This window comes from Leptopilina boulardi, unplaced genomic scaffold (genome assembly GCF_019393585.1).
Source record: "Leptopilina boulardi isolate dan_hultmark-lab unplaced genomic scaffold, ZJU_Lbou_2.1 LbouV2_266, whole genome shotgun sequence".
Lineage (NCBI taxonomy): Eukaryota > Metazoa > Arthropoda > Insecta > Hymenoptera > Figitidae > Leptopilina > Leptopilina boulardi.
This window is the reverse complement of record NW_026137825.1, coordinates 522,507-542,300: the sequence shown is the minus strand read 5'-3', so window position 1 is coordinate 542,300 and position 19,794 is coordinate 522,507. Positions and strand designations below refer to the sequence as shown.

General features: G+C 21.5%; 3 protein-coding genes across 6 annotated transcripts in view; 1 reads left to right on the top strand and 2 right to left on the bottom strand.

The window, feature by feature from the left end:
- The window catches only part of LOC127281425 (tyrosine-protein kinase Btk29A), an 84,017-nt gene extending 71,157 nt beyond the window's left edge, over positions 1–12,860 (bottom strand). Inside the window, exons 1-2 of one of the 2 annotated variants that reach the window (XM_051305132.1) lie at positions 12,249–12,860; positions 8,876–9,071 (exon numbers count right to left, since the gene is read on the bottom strand). In XM_051305132.1, the coding sequence (XP_051161089.1) occupies positions 8,876–9,046 (171 nt within the window). In that variant the 5' untranslated portion in view covers positions 9,047–9,071; positions 12,249–12,860. Of the gene's footprint in view, positions 1–3,585; positions 3,913–8,875; positions 9,072–12,248 lie in introns of those variants that run through there. The other variant, XM_051305133.1, reaches the window with a different exon arrangement.
- Positions 12,861–13,378: 518 nt separating this feature from the next.
- Positions 13,379–17,250, top strand: LOC127281429 (putative OPA3-like protein CG13603). Of its 2 annotated transcripts, XM_051305142.1 has the most exons (4): positions 13,379–13,612; positions 14,697–14,909; positions 15,307–15,843; positions 17,107–17,250. In XM_051305142.1, exons 2-3 carry the CDS (start codon positions 14,768–14,770, stop codon positions 15,792–15,794), a joined length of 630 nt encoding a protein of 209 aa, XP_051161099.1. In that variant the 5' UTR covers positions 13,379–13,612; positions 14,697–14,767; the 3' UTR covers positions 15,795–15,843; positions 17,107–17,250. The 2 variants fall into 2 exon arrangements, with proteins under 2 accessions (XP_051161099.1, XP_051161098.1); XM_051305141.1 differs by lacking the exon at positions 17,107–17,250 and having other exon boundaries at positions 15,307–15,846.
- LOC127281427 (centrosomal protein CCDC61-like) lies at positions 15,847–19,783 on the bottom strand. Of its 2 annotated transcripts, none has more exons than XM_051305136.1 (7): positions 19,611–19,783; positions 18,929–19,011; positions 18,391–18,542; positions 17,806–17,999; positions 17,111–17,434; positions 16,744–16,821; positions 15,847–16,507 (listed from the first exon to the last, which is right to left on the bottom strand). In XM_051305136.1, the coding sequence occupies exons 1-7, from the start codon at positions 19,780–19,782 to the stop codon at positions 16,431–16,433; spliced, it is 1,080 nt and encodes a 359-aa protein (XP_051161093.1). In that variant the 5' UTR covers position 19,783; the 3' UTR covers positions 15,847–16,430. The 2 variants fall into 2 exon arrangements, with proteins under 2 accessions (XP_051161093.1, XP_051161095.1); XM_051305138.1 differs by having other exon boundaries at positions 16,479–16,549.
- Positions 19,784–19,794: the final 11 nt, after the last annotated feature.

Below are 19,794 nucleotides of genomic sequence, written 5' to 3'. Positions count from 1 at the left end.
GGTGGAGACAAAGTTTTCGATGCAACTTGCAAGCCCTTGCAGTTTGGGTCTTGGAAGAAGAGTACGCGAGACACACAGCACCGCTGATTAGTCATGCACAATTTAAATCAACTTGATCCATCTTCCGTGAAATCATCCGGAAATTAGAAACCAACTTCCTATATATAACACTTAAAATATACACGCGCACAGTAGTATAACACAAAATGTCAAGAAGAAGTTCTTGTATGAGAAATTCTAAAATTATTTCATAAATAATAAAAAATGAACTGGAAATTCACTCGACATGAACCGGAACAAGTTTTTGGAAACTAGTTTCATATGCACTTTTAGAGAAATATTTCATTTTAATCATAGCAAAAGATTAAGAAGCCACATTTTTCTTGCATGAAAATATTATTTTAGGTTTATTTCTTTAATTTGAAAAATTTCCCATTAAAAACAAATTTAAGTAAAAAAAAAAATCAAAATCTGGAGATTAAAAAAAGAATAATTAAGAAACAGGAAAAAATTATTGAGAAAGAAACAAAAATGGAGCAAAAAAAAAATGTTAGTACTCTTCAATTTTCCTCTTTCATGAGAAAATTTCTTTGCTCATTAAAAAAAAATTTTCTTAACGCGTGTCCTCTCTTCTTCTCTCTCTCTCTCTTTCTCTCTTCATCCTTTACCGATATTTTTTTCTTTAGAAAAAAATTTTTTTTTTACTTTGAACTTTATTAAGCTCTAAGGACCACTTTATCTTTTCTTGCTCCAATTTTCAAATCTCTTTTTAATCTTTTAAGAATATTGAAGGTAGAAATATAAAATAATAATCATAAAAAAACAGAAAATAACGGGAAATAAACTAGAGACGATACACACAACAGAGAATAGTATATAAGAGGATTTCAGCATCTTTTTCACAAGAGAGAGGGAGAGAGAGAAAAGAAAGGCAATTTTTAATTAAATGATAAATTTTTCATATTTTTTCATTTACCTAAAAGGATTTTTATTATTTTTTTTTCAAGTATTTTTCTCATGAATATTATATTACACTAAGTTTGAATTTTTACATAAACATTTTGTGAAAATTATTTTAAATTGAGAATTTTTTTAAAAATATTTTTTAATTAAACATTTTTTTCTACTTTTTAATAAACATTTTCGTTTAATTCGATTTAAATCTAATAATAAAATACAAGAATTGAAAATCATATTTTATTGAATGAAAAACAAATTAAGAATTTTCCTTTTTACAAACTGGTTGAAATATTTTTCTTTCCGTTAAAGTGAAATAAAAAGAGAAAGAAAAAAAAATTGAAAAAAAAATCAGAAAACAATCCAGAACGCAGATACAAAGCAGAAAATATCATGGACTGAAATTATAAATCATTCTGCATGAGAGAAATATAATTGCAATTAGAAAATGCTATCCAACCTTTAAAAAGGAATAAAATAAAAAAAAATGATTGCAGTATTTTTCATTAAAAAAAAAAAATTCAGCAAATAAAATGGAATGAGAAATTATAGAATTTCATACAAAAAAAATATGGGGAAAAAAAACTCCAAAATACAAAAGTTGAAATTAAAAGACGGCTTTTGAATTTGAAAATCTAATTATTAAAAAATCAAAAAGCAATCTAAAAGTTGTTGATAAAATTATTTGAAAGAAGTTTTTGAGTGCCAGAATCTAAGCGCATAATAATTCCATTTCGAAACATGAGTATAGTTAAATTGAAGTCAAGTATAATTATAAAAAAAAAATAAATATAGAACAAAATTAATTAATAAAAACAAGAATTATAAAAAAAAATTAATTACTAAAATAAAAAAATATTCTATAATATTTATTCTATATTGCATGAAAATTTTTTGTAATACTCAATTATTATTTTTTAATTTAAATATTCAAATTAAAAAATGTAATTTATTTATTTATAATAATTATGTAAATATAATAAATAAATAAACACTATAGAACAAAAATATAAATATGTTCACAATAACAGAATGTTTAATTCAATATCCGAATGAATGAAAAATACATTGACAAACTTGTTTCCAACAAAAAACCCTTTCAATTCTGAAACTTCTGAAAAATATCTTGAACAATGAAAATAAAATCGATGCATATAAAAGGAAGCAAAAAACAAAATACGAAACGAAACAAAAAAGTCACTCACACACACACACAAACACGATCAGCTAGAAAAGATTTTCAATTTTCTAATATTTTCTAAAATATATTGTAAAATATATTGTTAATTTTTTTAATCCACAATAAACATGAGAAAAAAAATTAAATAAAAATTAAAAATGATGAGAAAATAAAATTATAAATAGAAATTAATAAAAGTGTGAAATAGGGGAATAATATGGGTAAATATAATATATAAATATATACTGTAAAAAATATAACATATAAATCAATAAAAAAAAATTCAGTGTAGAAAAATTATAAAATATAAAAATAACGATAATAGAAGTGATAGAAAAAAAATTTTTTATATAAAAATGGTGAAAAATAAAAAACATAATAGTAATTATATTTCTATTATATTTTAAAAACATTTTTGTTAAAAAAAAGTTGTGTGGCAGCTTTGCAAAGTTTCTGGAATTGGTTTCGGACTTACATGAATAAAAATAAATAAAGTAACACGATCATTATTAATTATTAAAAAAAATATTAATATTTTTAGAATTTTTAAAATCAAAAATATTATTATTATTAAATAAATTTAAATAAAAAATGAAAGAAATAAGTTAATTCAAAAATAAAAATGTGGCAATTGAACAAATTTTCTGGAATTGGTTTCGGACTTAAGTGAATAAAAATTAATAAAATAACACGATTATTATTATTAAATAAATTTAAATAAAAATGTGGCATTTTTGCAAATTTTCTGCAATTGGTTTCGGACTTACATGAATAAAAATAAATAAAGTAACACGATTATTATTATTATTAAAAAAAATAAAAATGTGGCATTTTTGCAAATTTTCTGCAATTGGTTTCGGACTTACATGAATAAAAATAAATAAAGTAACACGATCATTATTAATTATAAAAAAATACTAATATTTATAGAATTTTTTAAAATCAAAAATATTATTATTATTAAATAAATTTAAATAAAAAATAAAAAAATAAGTTAGGTAATTCAAAATTGATTTTGTTTTTTACAAAGATATTTGTTAAATAAAAAATAAAAATGTGTCAACTGAACAAATTTTCTGCAATTGGTTTCGGACTTAAGTGAATAAAAATTAATAAAATAACACGATTATTATTATTATTAAAAAAATGTGGTAGTTTTGCAAATTTTCTGCAATTGGTTTCGGACTTAAGTGAATAAAAATTAATAAAATAACACGATTATTATTATTATTAAAAAAATGTGGCAGTTTTGCAAATTTTCTGCAATTGGTTTCGGACTTAAATGAAAACGACAATTTTCAAAATTTAAATAAAATTAAAAAAATCCCCCTCCAAAAAAAACATAAATAAATATTTAAAAAAAACCAAACAAATATGTTACAATTTAATGAAACAAGAGAGGATGTGTAAAAATAAATAACATGTTATTTATTTAAAACGATACAAACCAAAATATAATATCGTTGACAGAAATTTCAGTATCGCTTTTATCGAAGGGGATGCAATGATGATGCCTCTATATCTCTCTCAATGTGCGAAAGTTAAAACGGAAATTGAAGGTCGCTTCCGCGAGAAGATCAAAGAGCGTTAACGCCTGCTCGATTTCCGGAATCGACCCTGCCCTTGGTCAACAACATCCGCCGATCGATTTTTGCACGTTAAAAAGTGTTTAAAAAAAAAAATAAATATTTTGCCCTTTTTTTCCCGCTCTTTATTATTAATATTATAATAAATAATTTTTTTTTTCAATAAAATTAAATTCACAAAAAAAAAATATGCAAAATTTTTTTTTTAAATTTTATATTTAGAAAAATAAGATTGTATTTATATATATATTTTATAAAACCAACTTTTTTGTTTTTGTTTCTGTAACGAACGAGAGACAAAAAGATCGTGTGAGAAAGAGAGAGAAAAAAGAGAGAAAGAGAATATGAGTGAGAGAGAGCAAAAAGCGAAACGTTGGACTCTCTGGCCAGGAGAGAACTGAATTGACCGGCGGCAACTGGAGAGAAGGGAAAGAGAACTTCCGGTGGTGAGGAAGAGGAAGGACGGAAGGAAGGAACGAACGGGGTGAAGCTGGAACGCTTGCGCGATGTACCAAAATGTTCATCTAGTTTTATATATATATATAAAACACATATGTACATATATATATACATATGGTTTTGCTTGCATTTAAATGTACACACGTGTCAATGTATTTGTCAATAAAACGAGGGATGGGCAAATTACAACGAGAAAAACGTAATTAGTACCAATTACTCAAAGAGTATACGCAACCAACGCACCATTGAAAATTCAATGACGATTCGAAAAATAAACAAAATGAATAAAATACGCTTCAATGACACGTATGTGTGTGTATTTGGAGCAAAATTAAAAACAATTATGTACGATAATTAGCTTGAAAGAAGAGCAAAACGTTTTGTGTGTTTGATCTTTTTTTTTCTTCTTCTTTGACTTTAGTTATTTATTTTATTTCATTAGAAGACAGAGAGGGAAACAAATTGAAATGACAAAATATGACAAAAAAAATATTTCATTGAATATACGATACTTCAAGATAATTTAAAATACTTCAAGATAATACAAAATACTTCAAGATAATTCAAAAATCAACAAAAAATTTTTGAATACTTCAAATAACTGATAACAATTCAAAATACTTTTAATACTTTAATAATAATGAAAAAAAATACTTGAAAATATTTTTGAATACTTCAAATAACTGAAGACAATTAAAAATACTTTAAATACTTCAATAGAATTTAAGAAAATTACAATTACATTGGATTACTTCAAAATACTTTAAGCTAATTCATAGGGTATATTCAAGGTATTTGAGTACTTTAAATACCTGAAGACTGTTCAAAATACTTAAAGAAATATAAAATTACATTTAATTTCCTTCAAAAAACCTCAAATAATTTAAAATAATTTAAAGTACATTAAATACCTGAAGAAAATTTAAAATACTTCTAGAGAATTCAAAGTATCTACTTCAAGATAATTAAAAAAAATTTTGTAATACTTTATAAAATAACTCAAAATACTTCAAATTAATTCAAGATAATTAAAAAAATATATATTTAAAGTATCTCGAAATAATTTAAAATACTTCAATATAATTCCAAATACTTTAAGATAATTTAAAATACTTCAATATAATTCCAAATACTTTAAGATAATTCCAAATACTCTAAGATAATTTCAAATACTTTAAGATAATTTAAAATACTTCAATATAATTCCAAATACTTTAAGATAATTCCAAATACTCTAAGATAATTTCAAATACTTTAAGATAATTCCAAACACTTTAAGATAATTCCAAATAATTAAAGATATTTCAAAATACCTAAAACTAATTTATAATACTTCAAGATAATTAAAAGTACTTCAAGATAATTAAAAATACTTATAGATAATTTAAAGTATTTCAAGATAATTACAAATACTTTCTGATAATTCAAAATATTTAATACTAATTTATAATACTTCTAGATAATTAAAAGTACTTCAAGATAATTGAAAAAAAAATCTTTAAATACTTTAAGATAATTTAAATTATCTCAAAATAATCAAAAATACTTCAAGATAATTAAAATTATTTAAAAACACTTATAGATAATTTAAAATACTTGAAGATAATTCTAAATACTTTAAGATAATTCCAAACACTTTAAGATAATTCCAAATACTTTAAGATAATTCAGAGTATTGCAAATACATCAAATCATTGAAAATATTTAAAAATACTAATAAATAAATTAAAATACTTCAAGATAATTCTAAATACTTTAATATAATTCCAAATACTTTAAGATAATATAAAGTATACATCAAATCATTAAAAATATTTAAAAATATACTTATAAATAAATTAAAATACTTCAAGATAATTTAAAATACTTGAAGATAATTCTAAATACTTTAAGATAATTAAAAACAATTTGAATTAATTTTTTTTTTCAATTTTTGAATAATATATATAATAAAATTTATCACATTACAGTATTTAAAATTTTTTAAATTTTCTGTATATTATTTTTGAATTTTTTTTTTCATTTTTTATATTATATTTTATTTTTCTTTTGTTGAAGAAGAAGAAGAAGAAGAAAAATATCATTGTCAAGTAGTTGTAGTAGAAATTTCTAAATACATATACCATAAATGTGTATTGAAAACAGATGCACATATGTACAACTTTTGAAGTGTCAACAAAGACATGTTCATGTACCTGTAAGGTATTGTTATATAGTGAAACGTAAATAAGCACTCCCACAAGAGCGGGTCAGTACGCAAGAGGCAATTTGAAGGCTTGAGTTGACAATCAGCATTCGTCGCCTCTATATCGACAAATCATTTAACAATATACGAATACGTTAATTTCTCTCTCTCTCTCTCACTCACTCTCTCTTTTGAAATTGTCACTTCATTAATTAATTATATCCGCGGTATTTTTTTTTTCCTATCATTTTTCTATTTCTTCATTTTTTCTCTTTTATTTTTATTTAATAATTTTAATTCACTCAAAATAATAAAAATACTAATATAATAACAATAATAATAATAATAATAATAATAATAATAATAATAATAAAAATAATAATAATGATAATAATACTAATAATAATAAAATAATAAAAAAAATTTATTATTATAAATTGTCTGTAATAATAAAATTTCGAAAAAATTCCAAATTTCTGTATAAAAAAATTAATTTTAGAAATTAGTAAAAATAATTATTAAAAAAAATTTTTGCAAATTAATAAATATCATGTAATAAATACCACTAAAATTTTTTTTTTAATAATATTTAAAAAAAAACTGCCTAAAAAAAATTCTAAACTAATTTAAATTATTAATTAAATTAATTCCTAATAATTAATTTATAACTATAATTAATTACTAATTTTAACTAATTCTAATTCAATTCTAAAATTCTAATTCTTCTATTATTAATAAATTTAAAAAAATTCTAAAAAATTTTAATTAATTTAAAAAAAATTCTAATTTTTAAAAAATAATTCTAAAAAAAATCAAGGACAAATCTTTTTAATTTTATTTGGTGTAAAAATTTTATTTTTTCGAAATTTTGAAAATGGAAGAAAATTATATATAATATATTACAGAAAAACACTTTTAAAGAAACGAAAAAAAAATTGAGAAAAGTGTTTTTCAATCAATCACCCGTTGAAAAATTATTGCTATCAATAATAATAATAATAATAATAATAATAAGCATAATAATAATAATAATAATAATAATAATAATAATAATAATGTTTTATTATAAATGGTCTGAAATAAAAAAATATGTAATAAATCCCCTTATTTATTAATTTGCTAAATTTTTTTAAAAATTATTTTTAATATTTAAATTTATTTTATACATGAATACGGAATTTTTTGAATTCATATTTGTTGCTCTTTTTCAAAAAAAAAAAGTCCAAAAATGATTTAAAGCAAAAAAGAACATAAACAAAAATGCCAAATTTTTTTTTTTTTTTTTTTTTGGGTATATAATATTTACAATTTGAAAATGCGAATTTTGAAAATATTTTTGTGTCGAGACGCGCGTTTAACAATAATAATGATGAATGCAAAGTGTGCCAATCTCGTTAATGATAAATTGTTCGCGTTTAGCATTCAAATTTAAAGCTTTAGTGAGAGTTTTATTATTTGTATATGTATCTATATATATATATATAGTATGGACATCGGCCAGCGAAGTTGACGATCGAATCCTATTAAAATCCGAGTGAAATTAAATTATCAGCTTTTTCCAGGTTCAATTTTAGAAAATACGCTTCTCTAAAGTTAAAAGCAGTTATATATATATATATATATTTTTTTTCCTTTTTGTTAATAACAAATTCAAATTTATTATTCAAATTAAATTTCGAAAAATAGGCGCGTTTTTTTTTTTTTTGCCGAAGTGAAAATATATTTTCATATGTATTTTATTTGAATTTTATACCATGTATGGAATTTTATATTTTTTCGATTCTTGCTTTAAAAAAAAATTATTATTATTATTATTATTATTATGAAAGGCTTTTAATTTAATATTTTATTAATTATACGATACAGATTTTTTGCCTTTTAATGATATTTAAAAAAAATTTTTTTTTTAATTTGTGAATAACGAAATTTTTGCTTTATTTTAAAAAGAATTTTTTCGGTAGCGTGAGGATTTACATTTGACGTAATTAGCGACCTCAGAAAAATAAAGAAACTCGTAGATACAACAAATTTTTATATAAAAAAAAAAAAAAAACTGAATTATTCAACCGATTTGTAATTTTCTTTTTTTCCACGAATGTTTGATGATACTAAATAAAAAATAGTTTGACATTAATTTGCGTTGTAGAAATTAAAAACGTAGATCAAAATAATTTTTTTTTTTTTTGTAATTACAGAAAATTTCCTTTTTTTAAATTGTATAAAAAAAATTACCCGGAAATTGTAAATTTTTATTATTATTAATTTATTTCTTAATATTTGTTAAAAGGAAATTTAATTCATTAATTAAACAAAAAAAATTTAATTAATTAATTAAAAAAAAAATTTTAATGAATTAATTAAAGAAAAAAAATTTAATTAATTAATTAAACAAAAAAAATTTAATTAATTAATTAAACAAAAAAAATTAATTAATTAATTAAACAAAAAAAAATTTAATTTAATTTGAAAATAAAAAAAAAAAAAGTAGGGGGTGTGCAAAAACATTACCTCTCCAACACCGTCGTAATAAATGAGATGTCGACGAGTCAAGACGAACCATCGTTGTTTGTAATTAACGGGTGTGAAACGTTTTTTATTTTGGGATCTTTTCACCATAAGGCCTTGTTTTATGGTGACATCGCCCCCTTTTGATTCCGCCTTCCCATCCTTCCCCGCCATTCTTGGGAGGAGGGAGGGTCCCACCCTGAAAAAAAATATTAATTTATTATTATTTAGGTATTTTATTACTTTTTTTTATTATTATATATATATTATTTTAATGAATTTTATTTCAATGAAATAAAAAAAAAATGCAATATTAGCAAATAATACTAATAAAAAAAAAAAAATTTCATTACTATAATTATCTTTACATAATAATTTTAAAGAAGAAAAAAATTACTATACAGAATAAATTTATAACAATTTTTTTTTTTTTTTTTTTTTCATCAATCGTTTAATATATATGAGGAAAAATATCAAAAAATATATTTTTTTTATCAATATTAAAAAAATATATTTTTCAAATTATTTTTATTTTCATATTTTTTTTTCATTTCTTTTTTATTTAATTGAAAATTTAATTTTTTGCATCCCTTTTTTTAACGATTTTATTTCTTTACATTTTTCTAATTTGTTTAAAATTTAATTTTTTACTTTTCTAATTTGTTCAAAATTTAATTTTTTACTTTTCTAATTTGTTTAAAATGTAATTTTTTACTTTTTTAATTTGTTTAAAATTTTATTATTACCTATTATTATTTTATTATATTCATTTATTTGTCCTAGGATTTACAAAAATCCATACAAAGGAGCTCGAAATACAATACTAAAAATTATACACTCATACAATATACTTCACACTGATAAATAAAAAAGAAATTCTTTATTCGATTATTTTTAATAAAAATTTGGCTATTCTTCTGACCGAGTTAAAATCCGGATAATTTAAAATCTTCATCCATTTTTCACTCATCTCGCTTAGGTCATCGGTATTTTTTATAATTTTCTTTCTTTCCTCTTTTAGTTCCCTACATTCTATTAAAATATGGAGAATATAATTCTTCTCAATTAAAATGTCCATGCAAAGGTTACAATAGTCATTTCTTTTTAGACATTGGAATTTTTTCTTCCATACAAATCTCGGCTGATATTTATTAAACAATCTAAGTTGGATAAATAATCTATAGTCATCCAATGGGATTCTTTTGTTTGTTAATAGATGCGGTCTGTCTTTTATTTCGAGATAAGGATAGAGAATTAGTGAGGAGGAGGACTGGGCCCTCTGAAAGTCTCCTTGTTTAAGAAGCTTTTCATATAAATTTATCCAATGTATCTTAGATTTTTGCAAAGATTCAAGACTCAGAGATTCCCAAGCCTCCCTCTCACCAAACTCCCCAAAAATACAACCCAACTTACACGCCCAGTTAAATTTAAATTTCTTAGTTTCCCTAGGATTCAAAGCTCTTAGTCTGTTATATGCAATTTTTGGAAATCTATTGTCCTCCATTTTAAGGATTTTTTCTATCCAATTCAATATTAATTTAAAAATTCTAACTGATTATTTGTGAAAAAAAAATTTTTTTATTTTACACAAATTTTCATAGAGAAAAAAAATAGTTTTATCAATATTTTTTAAAAATAAAACAACGGAATTTACATTTATATCTCTTTCATATAAATATTTTATTAATTATCAACAAGAAAAGATTAAAAAAAAAAAAAAAAAAATTATTTATTCTACATGAAAAAAAATAATAAATTCTTTAAATTTCTCACTTTTTTTTTACACGTTTATTAATTATCAAATTAAGGAAATATTAAACAAATTACATTATTGGAATACATTGATTAAAATTAAAAAAAATTTATTTTTTTCTATCGTTGTAATTATTATTATTATTATTTATTATATTTATTATTATTATATTATTATTATATTATTATTATATTTTTATTTATTATTATTATTATTATTATTATTATTATTATTATTATTATGATTATTATGTGTTATTATTATTATTATTTTATTAATTATTTAATTGTTTATTTTTCCGTGTCAGGACACAAATAACTAAAATTCATCCACAATATTGTGGATTGAAAAAAAAAATGAATAAAAAAAAAAGAACAAAAAATTGAATGCCATAATTCTTTGGTCAGTGAACGTGTTAAGCTACTATCAAGAGGATATCCGCTGACCTTTAAAAAATTTTGTGTAGCATGAACACTTTGCTTTTAATCTTTTAACAAACTCAGCAGAGTCGCAAGTTTTGAATTTCTTGTTGACCTTGCGACACCTTTCAAAATATTTACTGTTTCAAACTTTCAATAAATTTCCGTGATGTAACAAAGCACTTGTTTCGAATTTTTAAAAAACCGTTATTAATACCGACAATTTTTTTTTTTTTTTTGCAAAAATTTGAATATCTATTTTCTTTCTTTTTAAATTTAAATATATTTGAAAAAAAAATTAAGTTTAATTCTTACCTTTTTTAGAAATAAAAAAAAAGATTTTTTTTCCAAAACTTCAAGTACAGAAATATTAAAATATTATTTTACACAAATGTTTATTTAAAAAAAAAAATTTTTTTGCGATTGATTAGATATTTCTGAATGGAAATAAATTATTTTTATTTTACAGTAAATTTTTTTGCTAAATTAAAAAGAAAAAATTGTACTGATTATGAAAAAATTACTGTATTTATCGAAAAAAAAAATTTTTGTCAAATCTAAAGCATCTAAAAATTATCTAATCTGTAAAAATTAGCAAAATAGAGCTTCAAATTTTAATGTATATATATTTTTTTATCATCACTTTATATAATACAAAAAAAAAAATTAACGAAACTTAAAAGCGAAAATTTTAATTTTTTTTCTTCCCGCAAAAAATTTTACGAAAAAAAAAAAAATACAGAAGCAAAGAAACGAAATTTAAAAAAAAAATTAGCAAACGAAAAATTTAATCTCTCACAGAAATAATGAATAAGAAAAAAAAAACTCAAAAAAAAAATATATCTTCCACTGAAACAAAGTCAGAGAGAGAGAGAGAATTCTAAAAATTGAAACCATCTTATTTTCAGAAGGGACATTTTTTTTATTCCACTTTTCAAACACACACACAGCAAGAAAACAAAAGAGAAAAAAAAGGAGTAGAGAAAAAGCAGATGCAAAGTATATATATATATGTTACACGCACACAAAATATATTTTTCAAAAGAAACAAAAGAAAAAATATTACTTTTTTTCCCCTTTATTAATAGTTAAAAAAAAAATTTTAGATGGAGAAAAGAGAAATTAATTTTTCCATTTACGAATCAATTTATAGTGTAATATTTAATATATATATATGTATATATAATATACAAAAATGACATACCATGCACAGCAGTTTAAAGCCACTCCGACAACGAGGAATCACACTTGGTAACAACAATCGAACATAATGATGAGATGATGATGATGACCGGTATTATATATTGTGGCCGTTGAATTAAAAACTTTTCACGTGTAAATTAAAAAAAACGAGAGTAAACAATGTCGACAATCTGTCAAAAAACGATAAAGTCCGGAAATTCACGAGATAAGAACTTGGTGAACACAAATACATTTGATACATTCTACAACCATGTATCTTGCAATTAGTTTTGTATTTGTGTGTACTGCTGCTTCTGCTGCTGTTGCTACTCTTCGCGAAGATACATATATACGAGAGACATGTAAAGCAGGCAAACGTGTATATATATATATATATATATATATATATATATATTTATACATATATATATGAAGAACTTGTCCGCTATATACAAAACGAGTGAACAAACAAAAGAAAAGGGAGGGAATATTCGCGGACACTTTTTTTTCTCTCTCACTCTCGTTTCCGATTTATTTAATTTTCTTTACCCCTTTTCTCTAACTAATTCACATATCGAAAATTTGACACAATTAATAAACCGGTTAAAGATTTTACATTTTTTCACGCACAGGAGTTTTTTTTTTTTTTTTAAATCAATTTTTGTAAAAAAAAAAAAACGGGATCGGTGTTTTTGACTCTTATAGGCCTAAGCAGAATAGATTCTTGAACGGGAACGCAATCGTGAACGGAAACGTAAGAATGGGTGAGAGAAGAATAAAGATATTTGCTATCCTTCTCTTACACATTGTTACGTTTCCGTTTACGATTGCGTTCCCGTTCAAGAATCTATTCTGCTAAGGCCTTATTCGACGTGAGGTTTGGTTAGAATCTACTGTGTGTTTCTGGTTGACCAATGAAGAGACGGGAATGAAGCGGTTTGGTTTTTTATTGGTGGACATAGTTTAATCACGTGACGCGGACGGGAAATTTGAAAATGTAAGGGGGAAAAAAGGAAATATAAATGGAAAATTAGTTTTTTTTGAAAGAAAAATTAGAAATTTACAAAAATAGTGATACTGATTGAATTTTTAAATTACGTTCCTTAAAATAGAAAACGGAAAAGAATTTTTTGATTTGTGGATTATTACAATGGCCATCAAGATGGACGTCAATTTTTTGTCGTCTGCAATGTGCGATATTTAACTTACTAATAAATTTTGCTCTTTTGAATGAGAGAAAGTTACAAATGTGTTTTTTTTTTAATTCACCCAAAACTCGAAATTGACTATTGATTATGTTATATAATCGAGTTTATTTTAATAAACAGTGTCTTTCAGTGTCTTTCTTATTTAATATCATGATTCATTTGCTTACACGATTATAAGGTAAGAATTTGTCTATTTTTTCTCGAATTTATAAATAAATGACAAGAATTTTTAAAATTTGTTTTTATTATTTTTCCAAAAGTACAAGCATAATTAATTATTAATAGTTTTATTAAATTAGTTATAACTTTTTTTTTTAATAGAGGTTAGGAAATGTTACGCGGAGTCCAAGGTCGATTTTTATTTTATATACAAAAATAGTTATTTTTCATGGTCAATTTTTGTAATTCGAAATCAAAATTATATTTAGTTAAAATTACATAGAATAGTAATTGATTTTTTTTTTGTAGATTTTTTTGTTTGCTTCCGAACATTTTTTTTTTAATAAATTGTTTTTCTATTATTGTTTATAATATTTGAAAAATCATTGTTATTCTGAAGGTAGTTTTCTTAAATTATTTCTAGAAATTGTATTATTAATTTTTTTTCATGATTCTTGATTGTTATGTAAATTATTTATTGCATTTGTTTTTTGTCTTTTATTTAAAATTTTTTTTACTTGGTTATTTTTTTATTTCGAATTTAATAATTTTAACAACAATAATTTCTAATAATAATAATTATAATTAAAATAATAATAATAATAATAATAATATAAAATTTACAGAATAAATTTTATTTATTCAAAATAAAATTATTATATATCATAAATAAATTATTAATTATTATTAAATAATTTATTAGTAATTACGTAATTTTAAGAAAGTTTTTAATTGAAAATTAATTATTATTAATAATTATTGTTTATTTATAAAAATACAATTTGAAAATTATTAAATAATTATTTTTAGTATTTATGTAATTTTTAAGAAAGTTTGAAATTTAAAATTAATTATTTATTATTATTATTATTTATTTATAAAAAAACATTTGGAAAATTATTTAATAATTATTATTAGTAATTGTGTAATTTTAAGAATTTTTGCAATTAAAAATTATTTATTATTATTATTATTATTTATTTATTTATTAAAAAAAAATTTTTAATTAATTATTCATAGTAATTACGTAATTTTAACAAAATTTTGTAATTACAATAATTTCTGTTGTAAAAAATTACTAATTTATGAATTTTCTTTTTCAGCTAAGAAACTGAATTTAATTATTTGCAACCAAAAAAAAAATTGTATAGAATTAAAAAAAAAAGAACAAAAAATGGTCGTGGGAGTTTTTCCAGCCCTTAAATTGGGTGTTCTTTTTATAAAACAAATAAGCAAGCCTATTGCAAAATTACTCGTTCAACAAGCAAAAAATCATCCGGTTTTTAGAACATATTTTATTATTCCTCCAGCACAATGTAAGTAAAAAAAATTGTTTTTTTTTTCATCAATTTTTATTGATAATTTAAATTGTTTAATTATTTCTTTCTTCTAATTTTAATTTCTATTTATTTAATTTTTTATTTCACTGTATTAAAAAAAAATACTTCGTTTTTTTAATGTTAAAAATTTTTTTCCAATTGTAAATTAATTGAATTTCTCATTTAATTAAAAAATTAAATTATTTAAAATTATTTTAATTTTTCTCGACATTCTTAAATATTTTTAATTGAAAATTTTTAACAAAAATAATTTTTTATTTTTCAGTAAAATTAAAATTAAATGTAATTAAATTTTAAAGAACAAAAAATTCAAAATGAAAAAGTCTAATTTTTTATATTTCTCTAATTTTTTTTTCTTCTTTTTTTTCGACAGTTTATCATTGGGCGGAAGTGAAGGCAAAAATGTATGTAATGAATTTGGGAAAACCAACAAAAGTCGCAAAATTAAATGAAGCAATGGCAATTGAATTGGGTGCAAATTTAGTTGGTGAAATGTTTATATTTAGCGTTGCCGGTGGTTGTTTAATACTTGAATATAATCGTCAAGTTGCAAAAGAAACAAAAAAAGAAGAAATACGTCAACAACAATTACAAAAATTCACCGACGACATACAATCATTGTATGAAACATCAAAACAACAAGAGGCCGAAATTAATTATTTAAACAAAACAATTGTCGATATGGCAAAAAAGACAAAAATACAATTACCCGAGAAACCAATAACAAAAAAAATTGACAAATTAACAAATTCAACAGAAATTGAAAATGAAATTTTGGAGAATAATGAAAAATTATCACTTGTTCAACAAGCAATTGCCTTTCTTAAAAAAGATGAGACAAAAAATGACAAACTTAGTTAATAATATTAAAAAATTTTAATTCGCAAATTTTGGAGGATTAAAAAAAAAGGTATTTGTTTTGTTTTTTCTTCGACAAATATTTTCTCATTGAAAAGAAATTTCTTTCTCAATGTAAATGAAAAATTTGTAGGGGGGGGGAGGGGAATTAAGTAAAAAATTAAAAATTTTTTAAATTTTCTCACTTGGAAAATTTATAAAAATTACTTAATTGCCTTTTTTATAAAAAGGAAAAAATTGGGAATATATATTTTTTTTTTAGAAAAACAGGCGAAAGGGATTTTTTTTAGAAAAGAAAATTTTTGTCTCGATTTAATTTTATTTGTTAAAAAAAAAAAATACGGTTATATTTTTGTTTATAAACTTTTTTTTTAAAAAAAAGAAGAAGTGATTTTTATTTTTTTTTTTTTTATTGAAATCGAGTTCATTCTTCTTTCTAATTGTGACTCTTCCCTTTTGTTTTCTTTTTCTTTGCCTTTTTGTAAATATTTTAGGTTTACAATATACAATAACATTTAGCGACGATTTTCAAGCTTGATGTATTATTTTTGTTTTTAAGTATATTACATGTACATATACAAAAGAAATGGTAGATTCTCTCTGAAGTTTTTTTTTTCAATAATAATAATAATAATAATATTAGTAAAAATTGATTCCTTCATGAAGCATTTTTTGCAGTGTTCGGATCCTCGTTTCTAGGTTTCGAAAATCGATTTCTAAATTTCAAATTAATAATTAACGATTTTTGTGATAAATTTCTAAAAAAAAATACTAGTTTTTAATTTTAATTCTAGATTTCGAAATTGGTTTCTAAATTTTAATTATTTATCGATTTTTATGATAAATTAAAAAAATAGTTTTTAATTAATTTTAGTTTAATTACAAATTTTTAATTAAATTCAAAATTTAATTTTCTTTAAATCAAAATTTATGGAAAATAATGTTATTTTACCTTTGGTTTTGAGCCTATTGGATTTTTTCGTGATTCGTCGGGGTGAATGTTTTGATTTTCTTGACTCAACCGAGGAACCTGAGAAGAAAATATTTATTTATTTATTAACTTATTAATTAACTACTTTTTGTATTTTTAGTAGAAAAGGATATTTTTATTTTTCTCAGCCTTTTTACTAGTTAAATAATTTAATTTTTTTAAATTATTTATTTATTCATTTTATTTATTATTAATTAATTAATTTAGAAAATTATTGGGACAATGGAAAGATTTAGACAAAATAGAAATAATTAAAATTTTTTTTTTTTTTTAATTAGCATTTGTTTTTTTGGAGAAGTTTTGTTTTTTTTTTTTTTGTTTCAGTTACTTCGTGATAAACTGGAAGTTTTTGCATGATTGGAAAATGCCGGCGATTGACTTCGACTTTGTTGTCGAAAATTTGGATAACTTTGCGATGAACGTGGCGGAGTTGTGCAACGTTTTCTAAATGATGGACTTGCATTTCTTGACAATGGAAATTTTCGATTTCCCGTTGTTTGTTGTTGTTGCTGTTGCAATTGTCGAATTTTTCCATTAAGAGACGCATTTTCAGCACGCAATTTTTGTATTTGCGAACGAAATGACGCTCTCTCCTCGGCGACATTTCTCTCCAATGATTTCACCGAATTCAACAAATGTCGAGATCCTTTTCCTGTGAGAATTTTTTTTTTTTTTTTTAATTTTTCCTATTTATTTATTTATTCTTTCTCTTTTTAAATATTTATTAAATATTACATATGATTTATTACTATTTCTATTAGGTATTGTATTTTTTATTATATATTTTTATTATTATTTTCTTTACTTTTATTATTCAATTTTTTTTTTTTTTATTTTGCAAAATTGTTCTCTTGAAAAATTCCACGAAATTTTCACAATATTTAGAAAATATTAATTTAATATTAATAATTAATTAATTAATAATAATAGTAATGAAAATAATAATAATTTTAATAATTTTTATTAATTACTATTATTATAAATTATATAAAATTTAAATTTGTTTCTTTCGTAAATGTTTACCGGAAATTAATTTTTGATTATCCTGAATAAGTTTTCGATTGGCTAATGTTAATTGTTCGACTCTTGTTTGTAAATCTTTATTGACTCCAGTGGAATTGAGTTTCTCGATTTCCGCTTCGAGTTTTCGAATTGTCGCTTGTAAAATTGATGGATCTGGAGGTCCACAATACTCCAGAGGTAATGGATAATGGATTCTTATAAGAAATTATCATCATTGGGCAAAAAAAAATTTTTTTTGATTCGGTTTTAAAAATCAATTAATTCTAAAATTGACTTTTTTTTTCTAACTTTTGATGAAAATTTACAAAAAAAAATTTATTGCATTTAATTTTTTTTTTCTTTATAAAGAAATAAATAAATAAGAAATTATTATAAACATTTAAAAAATAATAAATAGAAATTTTTAACATTAAACAAAAATTAAAATAAACATTTTTAACGTTTAAAAAAAATATTTAAAATTATAAAAATAATAAAGAGAAAAGTAAAAAAAACAATAGAAATAGAAAATAAATTCAAAGTAGATATTTTTTGTAAATTTAAAAAAAATGGAATTTATTTACATGAATTTTTGTATTTATTTACCGATCGAATTCGACTGTATATGTGAGAATTAAATAACGTCGATTATTATTTTTGTGATTTACTGGAGGATTTGAATAATTGTCAGCACGTCGCGATCGTAAAAGTTCCAAATCCTCAAAAGTGAGAAGATCCAAACTAATGGACTCGCTAGTCTAAAAATTTCATTAAAAAATCATTTTTATTTTTATTTTTCATTAATTATTATTTTATTCTATTTTTTTTATTATAATCATTTATTTACTTTATTTATAATGATTTTCTTTGTATTTTTTTAATTTTCAATTTTTTTAATGATTTTTTTTAAGATATTTTTTTATAATTAATTAATTATTAATTTATTATTGATTAATTATTAATTAATTATTATTCGTTACATTTTTATTATTTGCAAGAAAAATAATCCCATAGTCAATTAATGTTGATTTTTAAAAATTTTTAAGTAAAAATTGATAAAAATTTTTTTTTTTGTAAATTATTGATTATTTTTTTAAAAATATCAAAATAATTAATATTGTTAATTAATATTTTGTTTGTTTACTTTTAAAAGTCCTGATTGTAACATCGCCACAAATATGTCAAATTGTTTATAATTTCCCGTCTTGTGAGTCAAATTTTCGATATCTGAAAGCAAAAAAAAAAAAAAGGAAAACAAAAATTTCCTAAAATTTATCAATTAAACCATAATTTTCAAATTTTTTACCATTTTTTAGATTTTTAAAATATATTTCTTATTTCAAATTAAAAAATTGTATTTTAAATTATTTTTATTTTAAATTACAATAAATTTTCAATTTATTAATGCGAAATAATTTATTTTTTATTCTATTTATTTTTGGCATTAATGTATTTTTAAATTTAAAATACAATTTATTTGGAATAAAAAATATATTTTTTATAATAGTAATAATAGTATAATAATAATAATAGTAATTATTTAAAAAAAGCAATAAATAATAATATATTAATATCTAATTTGAAAATTAATAAAAACTAATCGTAATTTTTGAAAAATTTATCATTTTCAAATTTCAAAAAATTCCCGCTACTTTTAAAAAGTAGAAAACTTGTCCACCAGAGTTCGTGTTTCCTTGTGCGCACAGTGACTCTCAAATCACATACACAGAGGAAGAAACCTGTCAAAGTTCAAACACACAAAGACACGGGAGTTTTTTTTTTTTTTAATTAATAATTAATAAAAAAATAATTGAAGTAATAATTACACGCGATATCGTAAGCTGAGTGCCAATCCTCGCCAGTGTATTTATCAGTCACTGATAAATCAAGACTACGCTGTGAATTCCCGCGAAGTGTTGTTACTCTCATTTTCAAAACATATTCTTTACCACCTTTAAATGAATAGGTTGTCACAAGGTTGGGAGCCGTTTCGTTCATATTTTTTTTTTT